The sequence below is a fragment of the Notamacropus eugenii genome, chromosome 7 (assembly GCF_028372415.1).
Source record: "Notamacropus eugenii isolate mMacEug1 chromosome 7, mMacEug1.pri_v2, whole genome shotgun sequence".
NCBI lineage: Eukaryota > Metazoa > Chordata > Mammalia > Diprotodontia > Macropodidae > Notamacropus > Notamacropus eugenii.
This window is the reverse complement of record NC_092878.1, coordinates 153,387,464-153,411,330: the sequence shown is the minus strand read 5'-3', so window position 1 is coordinate 153,411,330 and position 23,867 is coordinate 153,387,464. Positions and strand designations below refer to the sequence as shown.

At 37.7% G+C, this 23,867-nt stretch overlaps 1 protein-coding gene across 1 annotated transcript; it reads left to right on the top strand.

Moving 5' to 3' along the window:
* Nucleotides 1–379: 379 nt before the first annotated feature.
* LOC140514226 (albumin-like) lies at nt 380–18,312 on the top strand. Its single transcript, XM_072624343.1, has 15 exons — nt 380–502; nt 1,548–1,605; nt 3,122–3,254; nt 3,598–3,809; nt 4,830–4,962; nt 7,413–7,510; nt 8,978–9,107; nt 10,879–11,093; nt 12,132–12,264; nt 12,887–12,984; nt 14,139–14,277; nt 14,644–14,867; nt 15,331–15,463; nt 16,544–16,619; nt 18,142–18,312. The coding sequence occupies exons 1-14, from the start codon at nt 424–426 to the stop codon at nt 16,583–16,585; spliced, it is 1,827 nt and encodes a 608-aa protein (XP_072480444.1). The 5' UTR covers nt 380–423; the 3' UTR covers nt 16,586–16,619; nt 18,142–18,312.
* Nucleotides 18,313–23,867: the final 5,555 nt, after the last annotated feature.

Genomic DNA, 23,867 nt, shown 5'->3' with positions numbered 1-23,867 from the left:
GGCACATCTCTCAACTTAGGGCCCCTGTTTATGCACTCTCCAACTGTAGCTCCCAGGTTGGTCAAAATTTTACAAGTATCACAAACTAAAATGTCCAAATGGGAATCTAGGATAAAGGACATGGTACTGAATAAAAGGTACAAATAGTTTAGGTCCTTGTTTATAATTTGATAAGGTATTTTACATAAGTTTAATGAATTTACAAGGTCTTTTTCAGAAGAGAGTTCCAGATGGCAAACATGTGCAAGGAATTTGGGCAAACACAGTTTTGGCAAGAATATTCTGAATTTTGAAATCAGTGGGAGGAAACGAAATGTAGAGTTAATAATCTACAATTATTGGTTAAAAAAAGTATATTAGTACATTTCTCCTCTCAATATCCTACCTTCTCTCCTCCACCAATTCCCACAAACTATTGACAAGATGAAGTGGGTCATTTGTATTTCCCTTATTTTCCTCTTCAGCTCTGTTCATTCCAGGGAAATCTTCCGTCGAGATGCACGTAAGAATATTTCTGTTCATGGTCTCTTTTAATGCAGAAAGAGAGGCTAAACGAAGATTGTACCTTTGGGGATTTGTGGTCCCATCATGTATATTTTTCTTTGGAAATGCAAAATAATCATCAGGATGATTGTACCTATATAGTGTTAAAGGAGTCATTAATCTGTTTAATATTGTCAATAAGCTAGACAGGATAGTTTCTGTAATCTTCTTTTGCAGATGCAGAAAATGTAGCCACCATGGCTTCTTAAAGTTGTACAGTCTCGAAGATAGAAAGACTTCATTAGCTCTGCCTCAGCATACAAAAATGTAGAACCATTAGATAAATTTTATAATTAGAGTTTGGATTTGTTGCACTTGCATTTCAGGAAGACCTCCAATCACTCCTCTGAAAGAATTATAGAAGAACACATCCTACTTTGGCAGCTAGGTGAATAGATTGCTGGGCCTGGAGTCAGGAAGACCTGAGTTCAAGTCTGGCTTTAGTTACTTATTTTTTTGTGTGACATTGGGCAAGTCACTTAATCTTGCTTGCCTCATTTGTCTCATTTGTAAAATGAGCTGAAGAAGGAAAAGGAAAATCATTTCAGTATATTTGCCAAAAAAACCCCAAATAAACAAACCCCAAAAGGTCACGTGGAGTTGGACATGGCTGAAAATGATTAAATAAACAAAACAAAAATCCTAACTTAGAATTGAGAAAAAAATAAAGAAGCTATAAAGTTCAAATGATGATTCAAGAAGTAGCTTTGCTATTCAACCATTCTCCAGCTGTTAAACTGAGCTAAGTTTGACTATTCTCTAAAGATTTTTTTCTGTGCTGGCAGAGGCAATATCTTTTGAGTCAAATCCTGCTTAGATTGAGGAGGGATTCTTCACTTGGTGGTTTATATATATGCACACACATATATACATAATATATATACACACATACACACATGTATGTATATAGACATATATACACACTCATATATATATATATATGTGTGTGTATTTGTATGTATCTATATCTCTATAAAAATCAATGTTCTTTGTTTTATTTCTAGCTAAAAGTGAGATTGCCAAGCGGTATAGAGATTTGGGTGAAGAGAATATGAAAGCCATGTAAGTATGATTACTAAAAATTTACATTCATTTTTTCCACTAAAATTGATGACTAAAATTGATTTTCACTTTATAGCTTCCATAGTGGGTCCGTTTCTTCTCTTTCTGCCACTTCCCCCACAGAATATATTCAGTTGTCACAACTCCCCTATGAAGCCCTGATGTCACTTATGGCTGGCAGTAGGCACCACATATTTCTACGTGGTCACCAGGGATGGCAGCTCAGCATGCTATTATTATCCCCATTTTTACAGATAAGGAAACTGAGATGGCCAGTGGTTGAGTGAATTCTTCTGGGTCACATGTCTAGTAAGTGATGATGTGATATGTGTGAAAGGCAGACTTTGGGCCAAATGTTCTAGGCTACAGGTCTAGATGCCTAATTGAATTGACTTCAGTTACTCAGTGTTGTCTTACATATAGGGGGTTACCTTCTACATAGAATGATTTTGGGGGTGGTTAAGAAGATCCTCTTTGCCCTTCACAAACTCAGCTACTGGATAATGCTTGGAATTCTACCTTAAGAATTAATATCATTTGTTTAACTGTTAAAATACAAATGCTTTTGGGCTAAACACCACTTTAGACTTATCAGTCAATTAACATGTAATATGACTGGAGATTCTTTGAGCTGGGTTTGTATAAGATTGTGAGGATCAAATAAGAGGAAAGCACAGTGCCTGGCACATAGTAGGTACTATATAAATGTTTATCCTCCCCTCCCCCACATTGGTAGGCGTAGTGAGGAAGAGATAATATATATTGATCTTGGTAGAGTGAATGAATGAAAAATCATGCCTTAAACACTGTGCTAAGGGCTGGAGCACACACATAGAAAAGCAAAGCAGTCCCTCTTCTCAGGGAGAACCCATCTAAGAGAATACAGCTACAAGGCAGATGGAAAAAATCCCATGGACCTTAGGAGAAAATAGAAAAATATGTGGTAATAATTCTCCTTTAATGACATTTCCACTGTTAAAACCATTCTCTGTTTCTGGTGTTGAGCCTTTTGTCTTTGCCAAGGACTTTGGTGATGAGAACTATCTTTTCTTAGGCTTCAGTAACTGAGGCAGCTGAAGAGGCAGGGGTGAGGGGTGGAAACAGCCTCAGAGTCAGTTGTCATAGGTCGTCTGTACAAGTGTTGATCCCCTTGTTAATGGCTGTGGGGATGTCAGAGTAGAACAAGGTATGTCCTTAGAGGGGTGCTGCTATCTATCCCTGGGGCTCTTGGGTGCAGCGTCCTGGGCTGTCTCTACCTGGGTGTGAATAGAGGTGGTTGTGGTTGACGAGATGGTGGTAGTGGTGGTTCAACCATGAGGCACATGCCACCCTTGTCTCTCTCTCCCAGGATACCTTGGTACTCTTCCCACCTTGGCATGGTGTGAATGGTCCTCTAGTCAACCTGGAGGTGGCGTGGGTGTGATTGGATCTTCAGCATAGCAAACACTTTAGAACAGGACTTTATATAATTAATGTCATCTTTGCTTTCACTAACAATAAAAACTCTTAATTTCAGAGTGTTGATCACATTTGCTCAATACCTCCAGAAATGCCCATACGAAGATCATATAAAATTAGTGGGTGAGGTTGTGGAATTTGCAAAAGGCTGTGCTGCTGATGAGACAGCAGAAAATTGTGGCAAATCCCTTGTGAGTATCAACTCTGTGGTTGAGTTTGACCTTTTCTCTTCATTTCATTTCAGATAGATCAGAGTCAATAGTAATGTGTCCCACCAAGAAGCCCATTTCCCTCTTTGTTCTTGAACTTCTCACCCAAATACCAGTCTGGAACTGTTCCCCATCATTAGAAAAATGCAATGAATTGTTTTGAACTAAGAGAAAGTCAGATAATTTGAGAAGAGCAGAAGAATGTTAAGGCAGCATCCTCTGCTAAGTTCTTGTCTCCTGAGTCTCGTTCCACCCAAATAAGAAAGTCAACTATTCCCAGAGCTTTAAATGGTCAGTGACTAACCAACTATTTTTTTCTTCCTAGCACCAACTTTTAGGGGATGAGTTATGTAAAGTGGCAAGTCTTCGGGAGGTATATGGCGAAATGGCAGACTGTTGTGCTAAAGAGGAACCTGAGAGAAATCATTGCTTCCTGAGCCACAAAGATGACCACCCAGACCTCCCTAAAATTGAAGCACCTGAACCAGAAGCACTGTGCAAAGCCATCGAAGAGAATGAAAAAAAAGTAGCAGGACAGTAAGTGAGATGAGAAAGTGAGTGTAGGGACCAGTGGGCCACCATAGGAGAGAAGGAATGCTAGCACGGGGCTTACATACTAACTCTGTGGGACCAAAGGGGAAGGGGAATAAACAGATATGAAGCACCTACTATGTGCCAGGCCCTGTGCTAAGGGGGTCACAAATATAATTTTATTTGATCCCAACAACAAATCATTTGGATGTTGTTAAGATTCCCATTTTATGGATGTGATAACTGAGGTAGACAGAGATTATGTGATATGCCCAGTGTCACAAACCTACTAAATTTCTGATGTCTTCCTGTAACCAGGCCCAATGCTTTATCCATTGTGCCATCTAGTTGGCAAGGACAAGTCATTGAAATTCCTTGGGGCTTAGTTTCCTCATCTACGAAATGAGGGGGATCAGATGGTCTTTGAGCCTTTTATAGCTCTAGGATTCTTTGGTCTTAGTGGCCCAGGCAGCTTGGCAAAGACTATTATGTTACTGAAAAGTGGTCAAACTGCAGAAATAGAGGGAGTTTCCCAGAATTTGCTATGCTCAGAGATGGACCTAGATTTATAATCCTAGGGGTAGTGGATTCAGAGAAACCTGAAAACTTTTATTGCCCTTTGATCAGTATGGAAATAGCAGCATCCAGTCCTGGAGTTAGTAGGAATAATTAACTTCTGTGAGAAGATACTGGGTCTTGGTGAATGATGCCCTATGCATGGCCTTCTCCAAGACTGTTGTTCTTGGTGTCTGTATCTTCATTCCTCAGCTGAAGAGGGGATTTTGCATTATTTGCTCTAGGCCTTGTTGGTTGGCCTAGACCCACCAATTTCTAGTTAGAGCTGAAAGGATGCCAGTGAAGTCACAGCTCCACATTAGAGGGGTAGCAGAAGTCAAATCTAGTTAGGTTCAGTTGAAGGAGTCAACTGCTATCACCTGGTTCTGCATGATGTGGGTACATGGTTTGGGATATTCATGGTTGTTAGCTACTTAAAAGTAACCACTTGTTTCACTTTGCTAATTTCAGCTACCTGTATGAGGTTGCCAGAAGACACCCCTACTTCTATGCCCCAACACTCCTTGCCTATGCTCTTCAGTATAAGGGGGAGGTGAAAGAATGTTGCCACGCTGCTGACAAGGCCGCATGCCTCAATGAAAAGGTATTCATGAGAGAGACAGAGGGAGAGAAAAAGTAAGAGAGAGAGAGACAGAGACAGAGAGACAGAGAGAGAGAAGGAGAGAGAGAGAATCAGGGAATCTGCAAATTAGTATGGAATCTCTGACTTGAACCCAAGTAGTCCCATCTAGGTGATGATGATCATTGATCAACACCTTCTTAAGTCCTGGTACTTGGCTTGAGAGGTACTGTGGTACAGTACAGAAGGCTCTTTGGGAGGGTGGTGAAGTCAGATGACTTCAGTTGAAGCCCCATCTCAGATGTTTGCTATCTGTATGACACTCAGTAAGTAATTAATTTTCCTGGCTTCAGTTTTCTAATCTGTAATTTGAGAGTATGGTACTTGGTGCTCCTTCCAGCTCTAAGTATATGGTCCTTAATTTGTTCCTGTTTAGTACTGTTCTATTTTTGGTGAAGGGTAATGTGATAGAGTCTGCCTATAGATTGCTTAACCTTTCCAAACCACTCTATCATTCCATTATTTGTAATATTGCGTTTAAGAACTTTCTGAATTCTGGTGATAACATTGTGTGTATGTGTGTGCGTGTGCAAGCATGTGATGTTATGTTTATGGAGGATTTGGGGATTGGACAGTCTACTATAGGTAGAAGAATGAACTGTGCTGACTTTAGGATGATTTGGGGAATATTAGGTAAGGCCAAAGATGGAGCTGACAATATAGTTTTATTGTTGTCCAGTCATTTTGAGTCTTGTCTGACACTTTGTGACCCCATTTGAGTTTTTCTTGGCAAAGATACTGGAATGATTTGTTCCTTACTTCTCCAGGCCATTTTATAGAGGAAGTACTGATGCAAACAGGGATAAGTGACTTGTTCGGGTTCACACAATTAGTAAGTGTCTGAGGCCAGGTTTGAACTCATGAAGATGAGTCTTCCTCATTCTCACTTAGTACTCTATCCACTGGACCACCTAGATGCCAGATGACATAGTTGGCCCTAAGGAAAATTGGGAAGCAGGTGAAGTTTGTCTTCTTGGTTCTTTAAGGCTCTTTCACATGCCCCAGGAGGTATTTAGTACCTTTATACTGACTCTTCACACTCCAAAGTACCTTAGTACAATAACATTCCCAAGTCAACTCTCTCCCAAAAGGCTTCTCCCTATCAAAGTATGCCCTGTCCTCTTCCCTATCTCTTTGGTATCATTCTGTAACTCAGATGTCTTCTTTGAAAAATAATCTCATAAATAATTCACATTCCATTGTTGATAATTGGATTCTGTTATCCTGAGGTGTTTTCCTTTTGAAAGAGGATTCTAAGAGATACAGTTTCTAAACCTCAAGGAGTTGAATTTGAAGTGAATGGTGAAATTTTAGGTACAAACGAAGCCAGTGAAAGCAATGTTTTGAATGTGTGCTCCTTTCTGATTCCCCTCAAATCCCATTCATTTTTACTTTATTCTCAAGTCTAATGCTGGTTAGTAAATAAGTAATTTAACTTTGATAGCTTCAAACTTTAACTTTGAAAAAATTTTCTGTCTTAAATACTTTTGAAATCGTCTTTGAGAACAACACATGCTATATGATTTTCCAAATGTGGAAAACCTATCCTACTTAGCAAAGATATATAGCTTGTTACATCAGGATATAGAATGTTAAAGGTTTAATAATCCAGATAGGAGCACAGATTGAGAGCTGAGTGGGGCCTTAGAGATCCCTATATTTAATAATTTCATTCTAGATGAGGAAACTGAGGTCCGGAGAGGTTAAGCATTCAATTCACTAATCACTGTGCTTGTGGCTGATTACCTTGATAGATTCACATATTATGTTAATAGAATTGAATGTCCTAGCTTTAATTCCAACCCACCAAGCAATTATTAATCCCCCATTAGATACCTTTAAGGTCCTAAGGATATGAAGAGAAAGCTCAAAATTTCCTCTGTCTGCTTGGAACTTACAATGTGTTATAGACTGGTGAAATTATCATTGACCATTACTAAATCTGAACAATTCTCTTCTAATTGTGTTCCCTTGGTCATAAGAGGCACCAGAAAGTGAACTTTAAGGTCTTAGTCCAAAAATCTATCACTGCTCCTGAGAAAACACACCCAAGGGCATGCCTTATTATTGGCAAGTGAGTAATGCCATTTTCATATAAAGCAGGGTTCCTTAAAATTTTTTGTGTCAAGGATCCCTTGGGCAGGTAGTGAAGCCTATGGACCCTTCTCAGAATTATGTCTTTCATTGCGTAAAAGGAAATACATAGGTTTACCAAGGAAACTAAAAATATTGAAATATACCTATCAATAAATCTCTCTTTCTCTCTGGCTCTCACTCATGGAACTTAGGTTAAACTCATTAAATTTTGGAGAAAATGTCCAATTAATTTGTGAGGTCTTTGTGGGGAATTGATTTTTCATATTAATTAAAATGTGGAAATTATTTTTGAAAAAGGTAATTTCTTCTTTCTACAGCTCCCTGCTTTAAGAGACAAAGTTTTAAGTGCAGGTGCAAAACAGAGATTCCGATGCTCCACTTTAGACAAATTTGGAGAGAGAGCTCTCAAGGCTGGGTAAGTCTATAAGTTTCATTTGCCTAAAATCCTTTGTATTTGTTTTACAAGCAAAGATGAAAAAAAGTCCTGGGATTCCAATATCTATAGCTATCAGCATCTTTTATTGATAATTTCAACACTTCCAAAAAGTAAAAAAAAATTGTTACAACTGAAATTCAACAAAAAAGATAAACCAAGGCTCTTTCTCCAAGCAAGAAAACATTTTGTTATCAGGGCACCACCTGCCAGTAAAATGAGTCTATTGACTGTCTCAGTTGGCCAAAAGACAAAGAATTGAAGATGCAACTCATTTTTATAACCATAGAACAAGAAATAGAACAGAATAGGTTACATCATGGGGTTGAGAACAACATGACTGGTTACATAGCTGAAAACACAGGCAACAATATGATTGATTGAAAGTTGGAAATGAAGGGCAAGCAACATCCACCTTCTTTCCCATGACTGAGAAAAGTTCATTGTTTGAGTCCACTTGCAAGGTTAAAAGATAGTGGGACTGACTTCTTTGGATAACAAACCAGACTTCCTTGAAGAAAAGCTTGCCTTGTTTCCACCTCATCCTCCAAGAATGGCAGAATTCCTTGAGGCAATACTAGACCAGTAATTTGCAGAATGGATTTCTAAACTTAACTCAATAAAGGTCAGTGTATTTTTGCACTAAGCTTAGAGGTAAAGAACCATAACTTAGGCAGTTACAGGACAAAATCAACTATCGGGAAATCAGATCAGGAAAAAATGATCCAGAATCCATTTAATCATCTCAGAAGTAGACATTTCCTGTTTAGTCTTTGTAATAAAAGTGGCAAGCATTTCTATTCCAATGTTATAAGTAAGGTCTAGAAATGTTTATCCTCCAGTCTGGAGTATTACAGAGGCTGTTAGAGAGGTCAGGTTTTCCCACGACCCCACTCTCACTTCATTCCTGCTTGACTCATTCCTCCTCTTGCCATATTGGTTAGGGGATCTGATTCTCTAATCCTTTGCCTACCACTTTGGTTCATGATGTACTCTCATTCAGCCCAGCTAAGCCCTGATTCTCTTTTCATTTTAAAAGCTCTTGTCCACTTGGGTTTCACTACCTGAAGTTCCTCATTGTAGTGATGTCCCCAAAGTACCTCATAGAGTCTCTCAGTAATCATGTTAAGGGCTTACAATTTGCAAAAAGAGTGATAGATGTGGCTTATGCCTTCTAAGACCTAAAAAATATAACCATGATGGCCACTGTTAACACAAAGGATTGGACAATACTTATGTTTCCCAAAAATTAATGATAAGGAAGTATGGCAGAGTATATAGAGTGTTGTCCTCTGGGTCAGAATGACTTGACGTTCAGTTCCTGTATCTGATACTTTCTACATGTCAACCCATTCAATGGCTTCATAGCAATTTAAAAAATAATTTCCAGGAAATTTTTTTGTAAGTTTTAAATTCTAATGATTAACCTCTTGTGGACTTTCTCTCTAGCCTCATTGCTCGGCTAAGTCAGAAATTCCCTAAGATTGAATTTGCTGAACTTCATAAACTAGTGGATGATCTTGCCAAAATTTATACAGAATGTTGCCATGGTGACCTGTTGGAGTGTGCTGATGATAGAGTATGTATTTATTGGTATTAACCCATATTGTTGTTACATAAGCTTCTCTATAATGTACTTGTCTGAGTTTCTTTTAAACACAAACTTAATAAATTTAGAATCAGAGGCATCATAAAGAATAAATTTGAATCTGTAGTTTCTTTCAAACCTCAGCTTAGTCTGTTAGTCAGCCAGTCAATTGACATTATTAAGCACCTACTGTATGCCAGGCAGTAAGCTAAGCTTGTGGCCTTCCTATAGGAAGCCTTTTCCGATCTGCTCAGGCATTCATTTCTTCGAGCAGAAAATGATCATGTATTGACTTGTATATATTTCTAATTTTATGTATATAAAATGTTTATGTACATATTTGTTATCTCTCTGGATAGAACATAAGCAGTTAGAGGATAAACATTTTTTTGCCTTTGAATTCCTGGAGCTAAGATAGTACCTTACAAGTAGAACGTATTTAGTAATTACTTGCTGCTGAATAAAATAAAGGAGTCCATTAGCAAGATGGTAAAACACAGTTGACACAGTTTGTTTCCAGTGTTCTCATTGCTTCCTCCCGAACACCCTGTTATGAGGAATTTTCCAATTCCTTCTGACCCTGTGGTTCCCAGCATCCTAAAACTCTCTCTATTACTTCCTTTGTCAAAATTAGTTCTTAATAATATTGTTATAATTTTTTGGTTCTTATCCTCCAAGAAAAACCCATGGAGGTCAAGGTCAATGTGACTGCTAACCAGCTGATCAGACAGTCAATAAACCTTGACTCAGCACCTTCTGTGTGCAGACACTATTCTATATACATTGGGGAGGCAAAGACAGATAACAATAGTCCCTGTCCTCAAAGAGTTTACATTTTGGTGGGAGGAGATATCAGGCAAATACATAGTAAAGACACAAGATGTACATAGAATACATGGAAGGTAATCCGAAGAGCGAAAGCTCTTGTAGCTGGAGGACCTCTTAGTCTATCTTAAGAAAACTGGGAAATCTAAGATGCAAAGGGGAGGGGGATGAGCACTGGGGCATGGGGGAGAGCCAGTGTAAAGGAGGCCAGTGTCCCTAGATAGGACAGCTTGTGGAACTGAGCAAAGTATGGGCAGACTAACAAGGATGGAAGGGCACAGATTAAGGACCACTTTGGATATCAAAGAGAGAACATCATATTTGATACTGGAGGTACTAAGGACTCATTAAGTTCACTAAGCAGCAGACATAACATGTTTAGACCTAAACCTTGGAAAAATCAGCCAAGTGCAGGATGGACAGGAGTGAGGAGAGACTGGAGCTGAAACCAAATCCTGAAGCTCAGGAGAAAGGAAGGAGAATGAACTGGGGGAAGTTGATCAAACCTACTAGGGTCTGGACAGGGTGACACTTCTCTTTGGGTTGAACTTCAAAGGAAGACAGTGAATACAGGTGGTAGGGGTAAAGTCTGAAAGTGGCAACGAGGGGAGCAAGGAACCCCCCCTGCACCTCCATTAGCTGTTGACCCAGTGTCATTGTGCATGTGCTTGTGGGGTGGCAACAAAGAATGAGAGAAGGGACATCCCATTCTGAAGAGCTTGGGCAAAGATGAACTGTCTGTAGGGGAATGTCGTTACTGAGGCTACAAGGATGTGGAAGGAGCTTCAGAGGAAGGGGTGTAAGTGAAGGACCATTTGTTAAAAATAGAGAGGTTCCACAGGGCATTCTAGAAGGGAAAGGTAGAGTTGGCTTGGAGTTCCTAGAGTCTTAGAATATTGAGCACTATGCTGAACTGTTTTTCTCTTACTGCTTATAGGTGGCTCTTTCTGAATACGTTTGTACCCATAAAGATTCAATCTCCTCCAAACTTGGAAAATGCTGTGACAAGCCTATAATAGAGAAGACCCAGTGCATGATTGATTTGGAAAAGGATGACATTCCTGCTGACCTCCCTAACTTCTTTGCTGAATATGTAGAAACCAAGGAGGCCTGCAAAAACTACCAGGAAGCAAAAGATCTCTACTTAGCCAAGTAATTAAACTTTTCATCTTATTCTTGTATTTCTTTCATATGCTCAATACCATTTTTCTGATACTCTACTTGCTTCCCAGTTGTAGAGCTGTTTGTTGGCTACTCCTTGCCTTTTCCTTTCCCAGACAGAAACAGAGACAAACCTTGTTCTTTACGCCTTCTGCTGTCCCTAGTCATGGAATCCAGGCCAGTGACTCTGCAATGTCAGCTTAATTGTACCTCATCTTTGGCTCCATGAAATATACTCTCTTTCCTTCAGTCTCAAGAGGAGGCCAATGATGGCATGAAGTCACAATGGCTTTACTTGGCCCAGAGAGGACAGATATCTAGGAACTTGGAGATAGTTTTGGAGATGTGTAGACTGGAGGAGTACAAAGGAATGCAAAGGCCTCTTTTAGCTCTGAAACTACCAGCTTTGTGGCCTTGAGTCTTGATGACATTATCTTTCATTTATTAGGGAAGAAAGGGAAACTTTGAATTGTTCCTTGTCTGTCTGCTGAGCTGTTGTTCATTTGTTCATGCATCCGACCATACATTGATCAATCTTTTCATTCACTCTCTTCTATTGGACAAATATGTGTTGAGTCCATATTCCACTCACTGTCCTGAGCGAGGAACTTTAAGGGATGCAAAGAAGTAGAAGACAGAATGTTAACATTCCTGGGATGTACAGGCTAACTCTGAAGTTGAGAGCCATTCAGACATGTGGCCACTAAGTGAGAGTAGAAGGCAGGATGGAGTTATGTGCCATAAGTGTAGGACTAGGAGATTTATTTCTGTATCCTCTGGATACATGCTGTAATACTGTACAGTAGGGCTGTACAGAACTGATATTTTGAAAAATGGAAAATTTAACACCATCTGATGAATCCATTAATATAAAGATCAGACAAAGTGAATTCTAAATATTTTATGTCAGAAATGTTTTTTTGCTATTGTAATATTAAAAAATTTATGGGACCTTAGGACAGAGGAATAATGATGGGGGTTGATCTTATTCCTTACCATGCTGACATCTGTTTGATCTTTGCTTTTAAGCTTTTTGTATGATAATGCACGAAGACACCCTGAGCTAGCTATTACCACACTGTTAAGGCTTGCCAAGGACTATGAGACCACACTAGAGGAGTGCTGCGCCACAGCTGACCCTCCTGCTTGCTATGCCAAAGTGGTAGGTTTCTCATGAGGAAGACAGAAAAATCGAATTACTCTCTTGGGATGCTATGTGCTCATGATTGCTTCATCTGGATTGGATCACATAGTGTATCACAAAAAAGAAAAAGTGAAGTCATATGAATGCTAATTGCACCTCATGTTGGGACTCTTGACTCATTCGGGGCTTTCATGTCAGGTTGTTATGATCAATGTTGAAAGTAAGTAGGAAGAGCTGTCCTAGATATGAGAAGGCTGGAAATGATACTCTCATTCTAGAACAGTTCTTTGATAAAGGAGAAGGTTTTGCTTGTCTCCATTTCCCCTAAAACAGAATTTAAAAAGCATTCTGAGAGGTGATATTTAAGAGAGACTCAATTTAGCTGCATCGAAGAGTTTTTGAGTTTTCCTGAGCATGAGGGTCATTAGGCACTGGAATTGGTATCCCTGTATAGAAGTCTTGAAAACTCTTGATCTTTTAGACATGCTTCTGCATGAAATTAAGTGAGCTGGACAGAATGAATGTGGAGGGCTAATTCTAATGTGATTTCTAAACTGACTATAACAGTGAAAAGTAATAAGCAATATATGTAATGTGTCCACAGAGGACATGCTATAAATACCATTTTGTTCTCTTTCAGACTGAACATCACAAAACTGTTATTGAGGACAGCAACCATTTAATCAAGGAAAATTGCGATTTCTTTGAAAAACATGGAGAAGATGGTTTTGAAAATGAGTAAGTGGGACCTTACCGCCTGAAAAAATTTTGATATTTAAGGTTTAATAGTATGAAAGCTGATGTTTGTGGTTTGTCCTTTGTTCTTGAAGGACATCAGGAAGATAATGAAATGACTTGCAAATGAATTAGATTTAAGTTTACAGGGCTATGCAAAATCAGCAGCCCCACTTTCTTCTCCACAGCCATCTGAGTCCAGCAACCAATAACTAGAGAAGGCTACAAAACATGAAAGCTTCAACTTTTCCTCTCAAAGTGCTCTGTGAGCCTCTGGTTCTTTCAATAATTTGAGGGTCTAAGGGAAGCACTGGTTTGCTATTACTCATAGATTATGGCATCAGATGGCAGTGATGAGATCACTGAGCTTGGAGTCAGGAAGACCTGCCTGAGTTTGATATTGGGTTCTGACCCAACTCTGACACTTGCTAGCTGTCTAGTCTTGGGAAAGTCACTTGGACTCAGTTTCCTTCCCTGTAAGATGAGGGTGTTGGACTCAAAGGCCTTTAAGATCCTTTTCAGTTTTAAGTATGTGATTCAATCTTGAACTAAACAAGATTCCTCAGGTTGGAAAGTTGAAGCTCGAAAGATGATATAATCCAAAGCTAAAAACCTATGAAAGGAAGAAACAAAGGAAAGAATGCCAGGCTTTTTCAGGCAAATATGAGGCGTGGGACACCATCTGGAATGTAAACAAAATGGTTCAGAACAAATAAATGATTGAACTTTGTAGTGAATAGTAATCTTGTAGAATACCAAGGGGGGACAGAGACTAAAGAGTTACCGAAGTTCAATGTTTAAGACTCACATATGACAGATTAATATTGGGGAAAATTGGAATATTTGGAAAACTTCCATTCTTGAAAATGTGAACATCATTGATGGGATCTGCGAAGACTCGTAAAATGTCCTTGTTACCACTAGGTGAAACACAGAATTGGGTAGAATGGGTGAAGGGTAGAGGTCATGACAGTGGAGGACCAGGAAGAGAGAAAAATGGAAGGACCATATTGACCACCAAAGATGGACAGTTTAATGATGCCAAGCTGACTCTGGGTTGGTGTGTGTTGCTTGACAAGATTTTAATACTATTACTGTTATTTTTCAAAAACCGATTCTTTGTCTGACTATAAACATTTGGAATACTGTAATTCCAGATTGCTGGTTCGTTATACCAGGAAAGCACCTCAGATATCAACTCCAACGTTGCTATACGTTGCACATAAATTAGCAAAAGTTGCCTCTAAATGCTGTAAAGTCAGTGACCAAGAGAAAATGGGCTGTACTGAGGGCTACGTGAGTTTTTTCTTTTCTTTTCCACTTTAATACTATTAATACTATTGTTGGAAGTTTTAGCTGACAGGCCAATAAAAAATTTGTGGCACAGGAGTGCCCTCTATAAATGTTGGTTACTTCTCCTCTTAAACAGAGCTCCTAAAATCCCAAATCAAAACCTTTTAATTGATTTATTTTTAAAAAAAACCCTACATTTTTGGAAGCTTCTAATGGCTTATGGAATGGTGGCTTAAAAACTCAATGACTGAAATTAGACTGAGGCAATGAGTAAGGGTGATCCTCAATAGAGCAGTTCAGTTTAATCTGTTGAAATACTAATGGGTCCACTATCTGATGAATTCACCCAATTTTTTCTTTTTGCTTTAGCTGGCTATTATAATCGACAAAGTCTGTCGCCTGCATGAGAAGACCCCAGTGAGTGAGAGAATCACCAAATGCTGCACAGAATCCTTGGCGAACCGCAGGTCTTGCTTAACTGCCTTGGGTGTTGATGAGACATATCATCCCCCGGCATTTTCTCCAGACACATTCACCTTCCATGCTGAGCTGTGCACACTTCCTGAGGAGGAAAAGCAGAGCAAGAAGCAAAGGTCAGGAGCATTTCATCTCCTGCTTTCCTCAAACTTTCCTCAAAATTTGCCTCTTCCTTGAGCATGAGAAAGACACTCTACTGACATGAGCAAACCTTTCTGTTTTAGAGCAAGAATCTTTTAGGAAAAAGTCATTAGAAAGTGATTCAAGTGCAAGTCACTTTTAATAGCAATGATTGCTACTAGTATTTATATCATGCTTTAAGATTACCAAAATGCGTATGATGAAGATTATGGTAAGATGTTTAGGATCCCTGAAGGGGAAGGCAGGAAAATGGCCCAAGGAGGTACTACTGTCTTCAAAAGGATCATCTTTCCTCATGTCTTTCTCCAAATTTCAGGCTTCAATGCTAGCATCTCCCCTCTGATTTGTGACCTAGTGCTAGGGACAGATGAGGCATGGTTGGCCAGCCTGGTCCCTCCTTGCATTTCATGGCCATTTATGTGTTTTCTTTCACTCCAGTATACTGGTGGAACTTGTGAAACACAAACCCAAGATCACTGATGACCAGATCAAGGGCGTCATTACTGATTTCAGAGCAATGGTGGAGAAGTGCTGCAAAGAAGCCGACCACGAAGCCTGCTTTGGGGCAGATGTATGGACTTCTTTTTACTTTTAATTCATCTACTATGGGAGTCTTTGGTGATACCTCAAATGTGGGCTTAGGCAAGAATACTTAGGTTTCTTCCCTTAGTTTCCTAAAAGGTGACATCCCTGATCATTCTGAAAGCAAGAGCCCATTCCCTTTGTCCCTTTGACTAAAATATTCTTATGAGTCCATAGAATGCTTAGATTTTGTTGTGTATTTGTAGTTTTCTTTCACTTGTCAAATAGTTATCAGTCTCCCCTGTCTCCTATGTGTCAGGGTGAATGAAAATCTTAGGTGTGTAGCATGTGTGGCGTGCATAACATTTAATAGAAGAATTCCTTTAGCTGTATGTCTTTTTGAAAAGGACAAATCTATAATCCAGCCAAATCTGAATGCTTGTACACAGGTAGTAAACCACCCCTCCCCTCCCTCAGTTCCAGCCAGTCACTGAATCCAGAATCTGAGAGATGGAAGGAACCTCAGAGACCTTCTAGACTAGGCGTTCTTAACCTTTTTTGTTCATGGACCTCTTTGGCAGCCTACTGAATCCTGTGGACCCCTTCTGAGATAAATGTTTTTCAAGTACACAAAATTAAATTCAAACAAGTGTCAAGGAAACCAATTATATAGAAAAACAGTGATCAATATTAAAAAAATTAAGAATGCTGTTGTATTCCAGTGCCTACCCCAGAATTCTCTCTCTTCCCTGGATGACCATTTGTCATCCAGGTTTCACTTGAAGACTCTGAGGGAGAAGAATCCACTGCTTTTCTCTTTAACATCCATCCATTTCTGCTCCAGGTTTTGCCAATACCTAGGCCCCAAGAAAGTAGTCTAAACTCTCTTTCAGAGGAGGAGTTTTCCTATAGCTTCAGAACCAAATGAATACAGATAGGCAGTTTTTCTTGAGCAGAAATCTCACATTCAGGGATGGTTATGCTCAAATATCTTCCCATATCCCTTGATAGGGATGGTTTTATATAATCAAGGGCAATGTATAGTAGTCAAAGAGCCCCTTTTCACAAACCATAGGCTTGGGCTGTCTGGAATCTCTTTGTCACACATGTGTGATTTCTTTGCCTGCAGGGTCCCAAGCTGGTTGCTTCAGTTCAAACTGCCTTAGCTTAAACACCAGATGGACAAGCCACCACTAACATTTCAGGTAAGTCTCTGGGTATTTCATTGGCAATAGGTTGATATGTCAAGTATCTAAGATTTCAACTTTGTGTGACCACCTTCCACTGACATTTCACAATTGATAGATACCTCATTCTTAGTTGAGTTTAAATGATTTGAGAACAAGTATCAGAGGTTGGGTACCAATCCAAATCCTCTTGACTCAAAGTCCAGCACTCTAACCTATCCCATGTTGCCTGGCATGTGGGCAGTACTGGAGCCTGAATTTAATTCTATACCACCAGGCTGTCTTAGTCAAAGGGGGTGGTGGTCTTTGAGAAATCTTCCCTCTTAGGATGGCACCTGAAGGGGATCTGTTTTGTACTGAATCTTACTGATATGGCATTGTAATGTGTATCTAAGGAAGGTATATATGAAATCTATTCAGGAAGAAAGGCCCCACTTTAAATTTCAGATCTTTATGGATAACTATTTTCTTTGTACTTGCTGAATTCATTACTGCTTTGTACTTTGTTTTTGATTCAAGAACCCAATCCATTGTCTTTTAAATTAGGAGAAGCCTCTTTATAGAGAAAGAGAGACTATTGGAATGGAACTTGGCATAGAGAATTGGACTTTGTAGATTTGTTAGTTTAAGTAACGTGTTAGGGCTTTCTTTTTTTTTAATTACCCATGTAATGAATGTTTCTCTAGGAACAGGTTGAGACAAGGATATATTGGGAAATGTGGATGATGTAAAATTTTTAAAAATTCACTATACTTTTGCTTTCAAAAATGAGGGGAAATCTTAAGCTGCTATTTTTCCTTTAATTTTTAAAATCATGCTTACTATGCATACTGTTTGATTCAGCAATGTCATTAATATGTCTAAATCCAGGAGAGATTTTGAAAAGGAAAAAGGACTTATTTATACAAAAGTATTCATAGCAGCTCTTTTTTTTTGGTCATAGTGGGTTGGATATTGATGGGATGTTCATCAGTTGAGAAATGACTGAACAAGTTGTTGTATATGATAGGTGGAATAATATTATGCTATAAGAAATGATGAGCTGGATGCTCTCAGAAAAACTTGGAAAGACTTAAATGAACTGATGCAAAATGAAATGTGTAGAATCAGGTGATCATTATACTAGTAAGAACTATATCACATCATGTTCTACAATGAATAAGTTAGCTATTCTCAGGAATACAATGATCCAAGAAAACTTCTAAGGATTTATGATCAACAAACCTATCCACTTCAAAAGAAAGAGCTAATGGAGTCTGAATGCAGATTGAACCATACTATTTTTCACTTGTCACATTTTTAATGGTTTCTTTTTTTGTGCCTTCTTTCACAACACAATTAATATTGAAATATGTTTCATGTGATTGCACATATATAACATATCAAACTGTTTACTGTATCAGGGAATAGTGAGGAGGTAAAGAGGGAGAGAATTTAGACCTCAAAATTTTAAAGAAGTGAATGCTAAAATTATCTTTGCATACTAATATTTTAAAAGCATTTTCTTTCCCTCATGATATCTCTCTTTTTTTCCTTCTAGTTGACCAGTGGAAGAAAACAGAGACTGAACTGAGGACCCAAAATTCATACATCTGCTTTGTTTCTCTGTTAGTGTCAAACACCAGAGTTAAGAAAACATCAGTTTGCCTTAAATTTTTTTTATCCTTCCCAAGTGTTGCAATAAGTAATAAAACAAAAGCATAAACAATCATGGAAGTTGTCCAGGACTGATCTTTCTGTGGAGTGTGATGATGACTTGTATGAGAGGGTGTTACCCTTTTAGATCTACTGGTGCCTGAATTTCTCTCCTACCTTAAGGAGTTTTCCACAAAGATTCCCCACTCCATACTGGTCAAGTCAGGAACATCAGCATTAATTTTGAGAGGGTTAAAAGGATATGGACTTTTGGGTTCCTTTTCTCTTTTTAATTTGATAATAGGTCTAAAAATATTGGGGTGAGTCATGGACCTGAGTGGTCAGTAGGCAAGTTCTAGTTGCAAGATATATTAACAAGTATCCTCATCAATAGAAAATATGGTCAAGGTGTAAGGCCATAGCATGGATATTGCAGCTCAATTGCCATTCAACAGCAATTGTTGTTGATTCAAATGATCACATTACTCAAAATATCTTAGTCATTCACAGGTACTATTCAAACAATATTATTGTTACTGTTTACAACATTCTCTTGACTGATCATTTTACTATGCGTTAATTCATACAAGTCTTTCCTTACTTTTCTAAAACCAACTTGTTCTTCATTTCTTATTGCATATCACAATCATATGCCGCCACTTGTTTAGCTGTTCCTCATCAGATGTGCACATATTCCAGTTCCAATTCTTTGCTACCACAAAAGAGCTGTTATCAATATTTTAGAACATATACATTCTTTTATTTTTTTTCCTGACTACCTTGGGAAATGGACCTAATAGTCATATGGCTGAGTCGAAGGGTACACACAATTTTATGACTCCTTGGGCATAATTACAGATTGCTCTCCAGAATGGTTGATCAGTTCACAATTATGCCAAGAGTGTATTAGTGTCCCAATTTTTCCACATCCTCTTTAACATTTGTCATTTCCCCCTATCATTTTAGCCAATCTGATAGGTGTCAGATGACACCTTGTTTGACTTAATGTGCTTTAATCAATAACTATTTATAGTATTTTCACAAGTTCATATGTAGCTTTGATTTCTTTTCCCCCAAACTGCTTGTTCATATCCTTTGACCACTTATCAATTGAGGAATGACTCATATTCTTATGAATTTGGCTCAGAGTTCTACATATTTGGAATATAAGGCTTTGATCTGAAAAACTAGTTATTAAAAAATTTCCCTAATATTCTGATTTCCTTCTAATCTTGGCTACATTGGTTTTATCTATACAAAACCTTTTTAATTTAATGTAATCAAAATTATCCATTTTATATCCTACAGTGCTCTCTGTCTCTTGTTTAGTCATAAATTGTTTTCCTATCCATAAATCTGAGGGATAATATGTTCCATACTCCTCTAATCTACTTGTGATATCTCCTTTTAGAGCCCAGTCATGTATCCATTTTGACCTTTTCCTGGTAAATGGTACAAGATATTGATCTATATTTATTTTTTGTCATATTGCTTCTCAGTTTTCCAAGGAATTTTTAAAATCACATATTGAATTCTCATCCCCAAACCTGAGATTTTTGTGTTTATCAAACACACACTTACTATAATAATTTACTATTCTGTATTGTATACCTACTCAATTCCACTGATTCATACTTCTGTTTCTTAGCCAGTATTAAAGTTTTAATAATTTACTCTTTATTATACAGATCCCCTTCCCTCACATATTCTTCATTAATTCCTTTCATATATTGACTTTTTGTTATTCCAAATGAATATTCATTATTATTTTTTTCTACCTAAATAAAATAATTTTTTGGTAATTTTGTTGGGATGGCACTGAATTAATAGATAATTTACAATTAAAATTGTCAATTTGACTATATTGTCTTGGCCTACCCATGAGCAATTAAACTTTCTCCAATCATTTAAATCTGACTATTTTTTTTAGAAATAATTATATGGAAGTACACATAGAAAATATGTATAGCATATAGAGATAGAATAGAAATAATATAGAAATTTATGTGGATTTATTTTATATCCTACATCACTATAATTATTGTTTTAACTAATTTTTAGTTGAATCTCTAGGACTTTCCAAGTAAGCCATCATGTTATCTGCAGAAAGAGATAGTTTTATTTACTCATCGATCATTCTGATTCCTTCAATATCTTTTTCTTCTCTTATTGCTATTGCTACCATTTCTAATATAATATTGAATCATAGATGTGCTAATGGGCATCCTTATTTCACTCCTGAGCTTACTAAGAAAGTATCTAGCTTATACCCATTACAGATAATGTTTGCTGTTGTGTTAGGTAGATGGGTTTTTTTTATAATTTTAAGGAAAAAATCCATTTGTACCTATGCTTTCAAGTGTTTCTTTTTTAATAAGAATGAGTATTGCTTTATCAAAAGCCTTTTTGCATCTTTTAATTTAATTATATGATTTTCTTTGGCTTTGTTATTAATACAATCAGTTATACTAATATTTTCCCTCATATTGAAGCAGCTTTCCTAATATAAATCCCATTTGGCCACACTATACAATATTTGTGATGTATTGCTGTAGTCAACTAGCTAGTATTTTATTTAGGATTTTTTGTATCAATATTCATGAGCGAAATTGAGCTACGATTCTCTTTCTGTTTTGCTCTTCCTGGTTTAGGTACCAGTACCATATTTGTTAATAAAAGGAGTTTGGGAAGGCTGTAATAACAGCAGTAAGCAAAATAACTGACATATCACACTTCAACATTTGCAAAATGTTATACATAAATCATGTTATTTGTTATAACAATCACTTAAGATAGGTGCTTTAGGCTTTGTTATCACCATTTTAAAGAAAAGGAAACTAAGAATCAGAGAAATTAAATGGCTGACCCATAGAGTAGACAGTCAGCACTTGGTGGAAGTGTGATTCAAACCTAGGACTTCTTGATGGCAAGTACAGTGCTCTTTTCATTATACCAGAAACGTGAGATCCCTTCCAAAAGTGAGCAACAGTGATGGTGAGGGAATTGAATGCAGAAACTGGAAAAGAGACTTATGAGGGTAACGACAGCAACTTCAAGTCTTTGAAGGGTTTTCATGTTAACAAAGGAGTCATCTTATTATGTCAGATGTCAATGGCTTGAAATAGGAAGATGGTAATTCAAAATGGTAGCTTCATAGCAATGAGAATGGAATGGATTGACTTGGAAGATGGTAGTTCTTCTCTCATCAGAGATCTTTAAGTAGGGGTTAGATTACCACTTCTCTGTGATATCATAGGCAATATTATTACATACAAATTAGACGAGACAGTCTCTGAACTCAGATTCTGAGACTGTGTCTCCCAGGGTGAATCTAAACTCCTTGTGGAGGGAGAGTTTGCTGGAGCTAGCAACTGGCTTAAAAATGAACAGTATTTTCCTTTGGGTGCAAGAAAAGTTGGGGAAAGGTTCCGTTTTTTTTCTTTCTAAGAAAGACAAATTTACCAGAAACACATATTTGTTTAGGTAGAATAATTTGGCTGATGATACTAATTAAATTGGCCACTCAAGTTTATTTTAAATTTTTTCTTCTTATCATTCTCCTTATCCTTCTTTCTCTTTCCCTACCTTTTTTCTTCTCCTCCCCTTATTCTCTGGCCTATATGCGTCCACAACTCTGTGAAAATATGAATTAAGTGTCTGTCTCTACCTTTGTCGCTCTGTCTCCCATGAATACCCAGATTTCCTCAGTCTGATGTGAGTATCTCAGCATTTACAGAACATTTGATTTGTACCTCAGTATTACCAAGAACATTATTGCTACCAATTATTTCAATTCTTTTCTACCATCATTTCTAAGAAACACAAGTGAAGACAAATTAAAGAAGTGAAGTGAACTAGAGAAAGGACAATTGCTTTTGAGGGTCTGGCTTGGGGCTGATAACGCAAAATTCTTGGACATCTAGCTGTGTTCTTGATGTTCTAGATGCCTCTCTCTCCATTTGTTGTATTCTGGGCACTGTGGGGATTTTTTCAGTCTTCAACAATTCCTGAATGAAGTAGGAATGAATGAAATGGAAGAATTCGAATCTTTTTCTAGTGCTAATGCCTTTTCCAAACTCATTACCTTTAGGTAAGTCCAGCAGTGCAAATGGTTTGCCAAGACTTATTTCTGAACTTAGGGTCCTGGTTCATTCCACTCTCCAAACTTAGCTTCCAGGTTGGTTAAATTTGTACAACTAACACAAAACAAAGTGTCCAAATGGAAATCTAGGAAAAAGGGCATGGTACTGAGTAAAAAGTAGTAGTTGCTTAGATCCTTGTTTAGAACTTGATAAGATATTTTACATAAATTTAATGAGTTTACACGATTTTTTTTGAGAAGAGAGTTCCAGGTGGCAAACACATGCAAGAAATTTGGGCAAAGTTTTGGCAAGAATATTCTGAATTTTGAAATCAGTGGAAGGAAATGAAGTGCAAAGTTAATAATCTACAATCATTGGTTAAAAAAGTGTATTAGTTCATTTCTCTTCTCAATATCCTACCTTCTCTCCTCCACCAACTCCCACAACCAACTGACAAGATGAAGTGGGTCACCTTTACTTCCCTTATTTTTCTCTTCAGCTCTGTTCATTCCAAGGAAATCTTCCATTGAGATGCATGTGTCTTGGTCTTCATGGTCTCTTTTAATGCAGAAAGAGAGGCTAAATGAAGATTGTGTCTCTGGGGGTTTGTGATCCCATCATGCATATTTTCCTTTGGAGGTGCAAAATAGTCATCAGGATGATTGTATCTATACAGTGTTAAAAGAGTCATTAGTCAATCCAATACTGTCAATGAGCTAGACAGGATAGTTTCTGTAATCTTCTTTTGCAGATGGAGCAAATCTAGCCATCATGACTTCTTAAAGTAGCACAATCTCAAAGACTGAAAGCGAGCCTATCCCTCCCACCTCTTCATCTAGGATTTCATTAACTCTGCCTCAGCATATAAAAATGTAGAACCATTAGATAAATTTATAATTATAGTTTGGGTTTATTGTACTTGAATTTCAGGCAAATTCTTCTGAAGAAGCTATAGAAGAACTAATTTTACTTTGACAGCTAGGTGAATAGAGTGCTGGACCTGGAGTCAGGAAGACCAGGTTCAAGTCTCATTTCAGCCACTTATTAGTTTGGGCAACCTTGGGCAAGTTTCAGTTTCCTCAGCTGTTAAGAGAGCTGGAGAAGGAAATGGAAAAATGCTTCAGTATCTTTATCAAAAAGACCTCCAAAATGTCATAAAGAGTTTAATATGTCCGAAAATGACTAAACAAGCAATAGAAATCCTACATTCCATTTGAGAGAAAAAACATGTAAAGTTCAAATGATGGTTCAAGAAATATCTTTGCCATTCAACAATTCTCCAGGCGTCACACTGTTCTGAGTTTGACTATTCTACAAAGATTTTTCTCTGCTGGTGGAAGCACCATCTTTTGCATCAGATAGATAGATAAACTGTGCCTAGACTGAGGAGAGATTCTTCACTTGGTGGTCTAAAAATGCATACATACCCACACATATATACATATATGTATATATACACACACACATACACATATATGTATATACACATTTTATATATATACACATATATACATATACATGCATATGCTTTTTGTTTTATTTCTAGCTA